The sequence below is a fragment of the Xyrauchen texanus genome, chromosome 8, assembly GCF_025860055.1.
Source record: "Xyrauchen texanus isolate HMW12.3.18 chromosome 8, RBS_HiC_50CHRs, whole genome shotgun sequence".
NCBI classification, from domain to species: Eukaryota; Metazoa; Chordata; class Actinopteri; order Cypriniformes; family Catostomidae; genus Xyrauchen; species Xyrauchen texanus.
Genome location: NC_068283.1, coordinates 45,382,662 through 45,393,095, shown reverse-complemented (window position 1 = coordinate 45,393,095; position 10,434 = coordinate 45,382,662). Strand labels below are relative to the sequence as shown.

At 40.3% G+C, this 10,434-nt stretch overlaps 1 protein-coding gene across 1 annotated transcript in view; it reads right to left on the bottom strand.

The window, feature by feature from the left end:
- Window positions 1-2,276: 2,276 nt before the first annotated feature.
- LOC127648190 (interferon-induced very large GTPase 1-like) overlaps window positions 2,277-10,434 on the bottom strand; it is a 98,620-nt gene continuing 90,462 nt past the window's right edge. The window contains exon 2 of the mRNA XM_052132772.1: window positions 2,277-6,991. Coding sequence (XP_051988732.1) covers window positions 2,827-6,991 — 4,165 coding nt within the window. The 3' untranslated portion in view covers window positions 2,277-2,826. The remainder of the gene's footprint in view (window positions 6,992-10,434) is intronic.

The following is a 10,434-nucleotide window of genomic DNA, read 5'->3' as shown; positions in this document are numbered from 1 at the left end:
AAGCTGGTCCAAGTTGGTCATGAGCTGGACCAAGCTGGTCATGAGGTGGTCCGAGCTGGTCATGAGCTGGACCAAGCTGGTCATGAGCTGGTCCGAGCTGGTCATGAGTAGGTCGAAGCTGGAACCAGACTTGTGGAGGTCCATAGTTTTATTTTCTGAGGTCTTGGTTGATTTCTTTCGATTTTGCCATGATGTCAAGCAAAGAGGCACTGAGTTTGAAGATAGGCCTTAAAATACATCCACAGGTACACCTCAAATTCAGTACACCTCCTAGCAGAAACTAATTGTCTAATTGGCTTGACAGAATTTTCTGGAATTTTCCAAGCTGCTTAAAGGCACAGTTAACTATGTAAACTTCTGACCCACTGGAATTGTGATCTAGTAAATAAAAAATGAAACAGTCTGTCTGTAAACAATTGTAGAAAAATTACTTGTGTCATCAACAAAGTAGATGTCCTAAACAAGGCCGTAACCAGGATTTTTCAAATACCCCACTACAGTACTCTGATCAGGGAGTAAGAGTCATCAGATATCTTTCCCACCTTTTATTTGTGCAAGATTCACCCTTGTACACATAGCATTATACAACTGAGGTAGTTTCTGTAATAAACAATCAAACAGAAATAAATAACTACAGAATGATGTTTTTACACTTGGTGTTTTTCTTGTGACATCACTGACTGCCGAATCTCTGCCGTGTTTGTTCAGGAGACTCCAGTGATGTTCAGATGAAGATCAGCAGATGTTGGAGAGGTTCATCTCCTCGTTTCTGACATGATTATGTCCTCAAATGTTTGACAATTACACAGGAGACGACATGTAAAAGAATATAAAGTAGTGCATTTATATTGTTTAACTCTCTCATGTAAAGAGATGTTCATGTTGTGTGTTCACACTGTTAGAGCTCTGTGTTGTGTGTGATGTGCAGTTTGGGGTGTAGATCATGTGCAGAGTCTCTATTCTCTCTTCTCTCTGTCCTCGTGAGAGATGAGATCCTGTAGACCCTGATACAGTTTTACTTGTGCATTACTGTAGATATTTAGTGCATTATATGATTGTGCATTTTATATTCAAGAGGGAAGAGAATCATGTGAGGTATTTATGTACAAAATAAAAGTCATTTCTGCAACAAACAGATATTCCCGCCCCACATTCACAGCATTGGTTGTTGTGTTGGGCTGGTCGGGACACTCAAACTGATCAATGATTAAAAGCACCGCAGTGTTCACACTTTTCAAAGAAATAAATACACACATGGTTACTTACAGTTGTCTAGACATGTTATGTGGGATAAGAGTATTTCAACATCAATTACACATCAGCTTTAACAGTAAAAGAAAGAAAATGTTCTGAATTGTTGCATGTGTGATGGATTATGGATTAATGTTTCAGTATATAGTTCATTACAGGTTTAAGATGACTAATGTAGGTTAATTTCACAATAGTTCACACATTTATTTCTGTATTTGTATTTGTGTGCAGAACAGATGGAGAGACCATCAGAGAATATCTGTAACTGTCTCAAAGGTTTAGAGGTTTTGACAAAGTCTTTATTTTTTGTTATATTACCATGTTAGCTTTAGTTTACTCAAACTAACCACACAGGAACATTGAATATGTAAAATAATGTCTTTGTGCATTTATGAATTATTAATATGAATCATTGTTTTATTGTCTTTGAGCACAGAGAAGTGTGTATTGAGACTTTTATTCTTTGGTTAAATATTATATTTTACACTCCTCATTTTCCTTTTCAAAACAATGAGTGTCGAATCAGTCATGAACACTTTTCTGAATGTGTCTGAAGTTCCAGTTATTTCACTATAATAGAGTCACATGTTAAAATCAACTTTAAACAAGAATAAAACTACTGTAGATGATCTAGACAGAGTATCTTGTGAGTTTTCTTCACTGCAGACTTTATTCTGGTCGTGTTTGTGGAATGAAGACCTCAACATCTGCAAAACACTTGAGCAAAACAAGTCGAGAAACAACAAAAGCCAAACAGGACGACTCTGAAAGTATTTCATTAGTAGAACTTGAAAGCTGTAAAATACACATCTAAAAATGAATGATTAATAATGTTTTATTTAATGAATCATGAAAGAAAGTAAAAATAATAATGAAATCACTCAATTCTATGTGATTTAATAAATGGTGAATCAAGTGGTTAATTGATTATTAATTATATGAATATTATTGATCATGTATGAATAAATGCAGTAAAATAAAAATGTATATTCTCTAAATGAATAATCAATGTTATTACAGACCCTCAGTCACCCCTCAAATAACATACATCACTTTACATGTAATATGATGATTAAAATAAAGATAATAACAGACAATCATAAAATATTGATTAACAGTAAATGAGATTAATATAAAGAGAAAATGTAAAGCAAAGAGATTAAAAATGCACAACACTAAAGATTGTATTTCAGTTAGTTGATCCCAGAGAAACTGATGCTATTAGAGACGTCATTAACTCAGTCACCATCAGCTTGTAGATAACTCAAATGTGATAGAGGAGGAGTTATGTAAATGAGCAAATGAATGCGCTAATTAAGTTACATGAGCTGCTTAATTAACATCAGATGGCGTGTGGCGTTTACTTAACAAGTGATGACGCGCACGCGCACGCACACGCACACGCACACATCGACGCTGCGCATCGTGACCACATTATCACCTCAGGTGTGCATTATTTTTAAACAATTCAACACCTTCCAGCAGCCGGTTCCATACCGAGACATTTATATTTGATATTGTATTCTGTAATTAAAGGGCTTCTTAAACTGCTCTATTAGTTTATATGTAGGCCTATTAAAAGTATTTATTCAGACTCTCAATAACATCTTGCTTTGAGTGCTTCTTCCACTCATCTGGAATCTGACCCCAGCCCAGGAACTTTTTATCATAATTATTTTCCAGATCTTTCTGGAATCTGCACACAAACCACTTCCAGTACGGCAGCTGAGAGACGTCAGGAGTGATGCTCCAGTTAGCATAAACTCCTCCTGCTGTTCTGTATTCATTGTATGGAAACCACTGATCTGATGCACTAAAACGGTTATCACTTGCCACTACAGTTGTACAAAAATTTGTGCTGAGATTCCTTGTTCCTTGGCAATACCATCCTTTCAGTCCATTCACTCGATGGAAAGGAACACTGTGATCTCCATCATGGTCTTCTAGTGTGTTGGTGCAGATTGCAGCACAGAAAGGACACTGAACCCAACAGCAGTGACAGAAGTGACCAATCAGAATCTCATCTGGTCTGTATTTACAGTCCAGCTTCAGTTTAAAAGTCTGTGTACTGAATTCACTGCTTATGTCAGATATTAATGGAGGAATTTCATTTCTGATCACATCTTCTAGGAGTTTGAAATCATCAACATCATCAGGACTCACTCCACTGAAGTCTTTTACAGAGAATATCAGCACATCTGAGAGCAGCTGTGTGAAACACGTCAACCACAAATCAACATCTCCACTGTTCACTTGAACATGTTCAGTAGATTCATGAGCTGCGTTCATGATCTTCTGCTGCAGGAGTTTGATGTTCTTCATCATCTTGGGGTGAACACCGACACTGAACTTATCAGTGATGTACTGACTGACTTCATCTCTGATGAAACTCTTGAAGTGATCTCTGGGATTCTGAATGTAGTTCATGTATTTGTTAAAATCCTCCTCTTCTGCCAGTGTCTTCAGGATGTGTTTCTCCAGTTTAGATCGGTTTCCATTCAGTGATTCACAGTTTGTTCTCATTTCATCTGCTAAATCTCTGGCAGTGTTTTTGTAGACACTCTGTTCAATGGGATCTTTCAGTTTCTGACAGATGATCTCACCAAAAACAGCAGCTGATGTTGCACCTTTACAATATTTCTGGAAAACACTGAAGTACTCTCCTCTCTTCTTCTCCATGTAGAGAACAGGATCATTGGCTTCTCTGAACAGTCTGTGTTGGTCAGTGAAAGTATGGTTTGCTCTCTTACAGATAGAAAGCAGCAAATCCATGAAGAATTCATTCTTGAACACATATTTTACTGCACTTTCCTCATGTTCAGTGAGTTTTGCCTTTATATAGTCTGTGAGTTCATGAATGTAGCTTTTGTTGTAGCCCATCTTTGAAATGTTGAATGACATGATCTTCTTGTCTGTCTCATGAGCAATTTCATTGACTAACGTTCTTATTTGTGTTTCATCCTCTTTAGACAGGACAACACCAAACTTCTCTTTACCTGCTCTGTAGAGGTTTCTAACAGGTCCTGTAATTCCACTGGATTTCTTTATCTGTACATAATCTGAATAACTTGGCACAGAGAACATATCTCTGCTCGTCCAGTGATCTACAGGAGAACTTTCATAGATTTCACTCAGGAGTTGTTTCACATCTCTTATTATGTCAATGTCTTTGATTTGAGGAGTGTCTCTGATGATCTTCTCCACACTCTGTTTCCAAAAGCAATCAAACTCTTTCTTCAGTGTTTCTTCATCATTTGCTTTGTCTTTGAGTTTTAAGGCGAGTGTTTTGCTCTTTTTAAAGAGAGTGTTTTCATGATGTGTCCTCTGAGCATCAATCTTTTTCTTCAGATCTCGCTGCTGAAGAATCTCATTTAATTTTCTTTTTGTTTCTCTCACAATGTTTTCTTGAAGCTCTTTAATTTTTATCTCAAATGAAGTTTTCCACTCAATCAGTATTTCTTTATCTTTGTCTTTCTCAAAGAAATCTGACATTGATTTTTTCACTTCTTCACTTTTCTCTTTCAGTTCTCTTTGAAGATGTGATTTATCAACCTCATGAATTGTTTCATTTTCTATTTTGTTGTGCAGTTTGTTTTCAATTTCCAGCATGGCACTCCGGAGACTCCAGGTCCACTTGCTGTATTCTGTCTCCAGTTTCCTGTATGTTGAAATCTCCAGAGAATTTCTGAAGCTGAACACAAATCGTTCATTCAGTAAAGCCTCCCAGAGATCTTGAATACGATCTTTCAGGTGTTTCAACATCATGCCATTGGATTTTGAAGCCCGTTTAAGAATGTTTTTCTTTAATTCTTGAATATTTTCACAGTAGTTTGGGTTTGGTGGTGCCATGGGTGGGCTGCCCTCCCAGAGTTGTGCAAAATATTTCACATCATTCTGAACATCAAATTCAATGACATCACTGAAACTTTCTGCATCACAGACTTCATCTTTAGCAGCAAGTTTTGTCATTTCATCCAGTTTCTCCAGCAGTCGTCTCCTTCCCTCCATGTTTTTCTCTCCAGCTGTGACGTCTGAAACATTCTGATGCACAAACATGCAGCTGGGATTCAGTCTGACCTTCTTCATCCTCAGGAAGGCCTGAACAACAATCTGAAGAGTGTCCTGCATCTCAGATGGGTTTTCTCCAATGATGTTGATCAATGTCAGATGCCCAAGACCCACAACAAATGTGGCCAGTTCATTGTCATGATGTCTTGTTGATCTTCCAGCCAGTTCTGGAGCACGAAGTCCCTCAGTATCAACCACCAGAATATAGTCAAACTTCAGCTGTTCTTTCATCTCCTCTGACACTCTGACCAGCTGCATGAAAGCTCCTCTGGTGCACCTGCCAGCACTGACGGCAAACTGTAGACCAAACATGGCATTCAGCATGGTGGATTTCCCAGAGCTCTGAACCCCTAAAACTGACAGCACAAACACTCTCTGGTCTCCCAGTTTCTTGATGAGTTCATCTAGAACAGCAGAGATCCAGATCAGAGGAACATGAGCAGCATCTCCATCCATCAGCTCCAGAGGAAATCCAGAGATCATCATCTCTGCTGCAAGACTCGGGAGAGAAGAGAAGTGAAACTGCAGACCTTCCTTGTTCTTCTCCACAGATGAACATGATTCATAGATCTGACCGATCTCTCTCAGGATGTGCTCCAAACCAAAGGTTGCATCCTGAAGCTCCTCAGATATTCTCTCCAGTTCTGTTTGATCATTTTTAAGTTGTTCTCTTTGTTCTGTTTTGAGTTGCTCAGACTTATTTTTCTCTTTCAGGTGTAAGACTTTTGACCACTTATCGTCATATTTGTGATGTAGATCAGAAAGTTCAGTTGAGGTGTGTTCATCCATGAGGATCCCAAGCCATTGGAGGAAAACAGTTTTATTATTTGCAGCATATTTTTCATTAATTTCATTAATAAAGCACTTCATAAAGTCACTAAGGACACATTCATGCTGCTGTTTACGAACATCCATCAATTCTGTTTGTTTTACACTTATCTCCCTGTCTGATTTACTCCCTTGAGGTCGATGTAGTTCTTTGTTCGTCTGACAACACTGATGCCACAGTTTTCCCTGACAGGGCAGAAATGATTCTTTGATTTGTGTCAGATCTTTATTCTCCAGTAATCTCATCATCTGCTGTGCTGCTGCTTTTCTTCTCCTACAGTCTTCATCATCATCTTCATCTACTCTGATATCTGAGTGTTTGGACACATTTTCAAGTTTGAAAATGGAAGATGATTCTGAAGATGAGATTGAGAGACAATCATTTATAGCTCTTCTGAGTTCTTCAGATACATCTGACTGATTTCTTTCCATTAAACCTATTTTGTATTTTCCTTTTTTTGTCTGAATTACAGCAGATTTGTCCTGAGTAAAAAGGCAAATGAGTGGCTTTCTTGTATTGTACAGGTTTTGGATCTGTGTTGCACTTTTGTCATCCCTGTCAAGTTGTGGTAGAATAACAACATTGACTGAGGACATTTGAGTGAGGATCTGCAGCTGTTTCTCATTGTCTCCTGCATCTCCATGTAGATTACAGAACGCAACACAGTCAGTAAATGTATCTGTGTTTTTTCCAGACGGGCAGTACCAGGCGATCTCCACCACTCCATCCATCAGTACTCTGGTTCTGCTGCTTCCTCGGCAGTTCCTGTGGAAGAACGTGTTGTGTTTCTCATTGATCAGACTGTTCATCAGATGAGACTTGGATGAGGACACTGAGCCAAACCTGAAGAAACACACCATTGGAGTTTGTGCCTTACAGACTGACTGGACTTTACTGATGATTTTATCTTCATCATCAAATATCTTCCAGCTCTTGTTGATTTGTCTGAATGTCCAGAGAGGAAACTCAATGTGTTGTGTGAATGGATCAGGTACAAGCAGAGGCAGTGCATACTGACACTGTGACAGTTTAGTCACCATCAGCTGCTTCAGGAAACTATCAGCACAATGAAACACGGCCATCTGAACATCCATTGGGTGAACAGGATCTGATCTGCTTGTTTCTTCATTAGATAAGGAAGTAGTATTGAAAATATCACCTTCATCATCAGACGAGTCATTGTCTTTGTGTTGTGTGTGTTCTTGTTTTTTGGTCTCTTTAGTTTTAATGTATCTTGCTCTGTAGTTCATCAACAGTAGTTTTTGTAGGAATGTCTGAAACAGTTCCTCTTCAGCACAAGACTCTTGAGACTGTAATGAATCTGCAGTTATCAGAAGAACATCTTTTCTTTCCAGTTTGTTTTGCAGTTTTCCCTCAAGATGAAGTCTCTGAAACAGATGCTCTCTTTTTTCTCTTCTAGTCTTTTCCTGTTGCAATTCTTTACTTGAACTGACTCCTGTTGTCCCAAAGTTCATGTTTTCTCCCTATTTAATAGACAAAACAATAATCAGTGGTGAATTTTCAGGGCCAGCAAAACTTTCTCCTGGCCTAACATGACAAATAAATATTTTTCATCCTTTCATTCTCAATCATCTTTTTGCCTATGTATTTTTAATCGCTTTCCACTCTTAGTTTTTCTCTATTTATTTGTAGATTAATTAAAAGTGTATCCAGTCAGAATTTATTCCTTGATGCTTACAAGCGAAGTGTGACAAAATCACATGCCTGAAGCAGCACGTGAGTCTCAGCTCCACCCCCTCAGGCCTTCAGAATTTCCACAGAATCCATCAACAGTGCAAATGAATGAGCAACTAAAGTCAGATTGTCAGATTCATCAGCCAATCAGATTGATTTATTTGTTCTTGGTTGGTTTAATATTTAGGATATGTCTACGTCGAGGACTTCTAGATGGCCTTGATTGGTGCACTCACACTTTAAGTGATGTATGTAATTCGAGAGCGAAGAGCGTGAGATCTTGCTGACGAGGCGGCTGTCATCACTGCAGCTATCACCATTGAGAAAGAGATTCTTATGGATTTAAAAACACGAGATGTTCTGCATGACCGTGTGATTGCTTAATTTATTAAACAGGAAAGGAGTACTGATTTTCACTTCAAGTAAATTGGTAAGTGATTTTTGCATTGTTATAGCAACATCAGGAGTTTTCTGAGTGTAAATTAGGCTGCTTGAGCATTCAGTGTCAGATCAAGTTTTGAAAAGTAGTGCTGCGTTCCATTCAACTCAGAAAGTCGGATTTTACAACTTCAAAAAAGTGCAATGGAATACTTCTCAAAGTCACAATTATACTTTTAGGCTCGTGCAGAAATTTTCAACTCCAATTTCACCGAGATGGAGGGGCATGATGTCACACAAACATTTCGACACTCAGGGTGTCAGGATCTGGGTTGTTTCTCTCTCACTACACTCATTCACACACTCATCTCACTCACACACCAGCACACACACACTTACATGTTTGCACTCTGACATCACCTGTTGATCGTCTCAATCAGCGCTCGCGCTGATTTGCAGTGACACCTGTTTTTAGTCTTGTCTGATTACTCTGTCTACTTCTGGTGTTTGCTCTCTCTGTTCTGTGTCGGATTATTGTGTGTGATACGCTCTGTGTAATGCTCTCTCATCTGTCAGCAGTTACTCACCACGTCTTGTCATGTGTAGCTGCGCTCGTCTTAATGTATCCTGTTACCTGCTGTGGTGAGTTTCTACAAGGCTTACTCTGCTCAAGCCACGTTCTACAAGGACCAGTACCTTCTCATCGAGTGAACTTTCTGTTCCACGTTTTCTCTCCTGACAAAGTATCCTCTGTGTAGCTGTCTTCCTGGAGAGCATCATTTGAGTTCCAGTTCTGTGTTATCCACTACAGACTTCCTTTGTTGTTAATTAAAGACTTTGAATTGAGTTACCTTTTGCTTTTGGATCCTTTTGTTGCAACCTGACAGAATAATCCGACCAGGATGGATCCAGCAGAGGAGGAATCGTTTTTCTCGGCGGTAAGGATTCAAGGAGCTATGCTGGGTCGACACGAGGAGGAATTATCTGCTGCCAGACATGCGGTGGAGAGTTTGGTTGCACAGGTGAATGATTTATCTGCTCGTCTTCTCCATGTGCACCAGGAGTCACCAGCAGATCAGAGTCGTCCTTCTCCTCCAGAACCTCGTGTGAACAATCCCCCATGTTTTGCCGGTGAGTCGACTGAGTGTCGAGCCTTTTTTATTCAGTGTGAGGTGGTGTTTTCCCTGCAACCACAGACTTACGCAAGTGATTGCGCCCGTATCGCCTTTGTGATTTCGTTACTGACTGGGCGTGCGCGTGAGTGGGGAACCTCCGCTTGGGAAGCAGGGACACCCTACTGCAGTCGTTTTGATCTTTTTAAGGAGGAGATGATTAAGGTCTTCGACCAGTCTGTTTTTGGTCGCGAGGCTTCACGTCTTCTGACCACCATTCATCAGGGGAGCAGAACTGCAGCCGATTTCGCCATTGAATTTCGCACCCTGTCCACCACATGCGAGTGGAATGAGCCTGCCTTGGTTGCTCGTTTCCTGGAGGGGCTGAATGTTAATTTGAAGGAGGAGATTTATGCTCGCGGTTCTCGTGACCAGCTCGACCAACTGATAGAGCTGGCGATTCGTCTTGACAAGTGCTTCGAGCAACGGCGACGTGTTCGAGCAATCTCCGCTACACCTAGTTAGCCATCTACTTCTGCTGCTTCCAGACCAGATCCTGAGCCCATGCAGTTGGGTAGCATTCGCCTCCGGGCTGAGGAGAAACAACGTCGCATCTCCAACAGACTGTGTCTCTACTGCGGACTGGCCACTTTGCCGCTTCATGTCCGTTAAAAGCCAGAGCTCGCCGGTAGATCGAGGAGTACTGGCGAGTGCTACTATGACGTCCTCTCCATCCAAGTCCCGCACCATCCTGCCCGCGGTTCTTCGTTGGGCTGGTTCAACTGTTTCATGTTCAGCACTAATCGATTCAGGGGCCGAAGGGAATTTTATTGATGAGAAATGGGCTCGGGAACATAACATCCCCCTAGTGGACTTGAACAATAGTACCACCGTCTTCGCCCTAGATGGCAATATTTTGTCTGAGATTCACCGTGTCTCCTGTCCGGTGAGTCTAGTTATCTCTGGAAACCACCAAGAGACTATTTCTTTTCTCATTTTTCAGTCTTCCTATACCCCTATTGTGTTAGGACATCCCTGGCTAGTCCAACATAACCCTCATATTGACTGGGTCAAGAGTACCATGTTGTCTTGGAGTCTTTC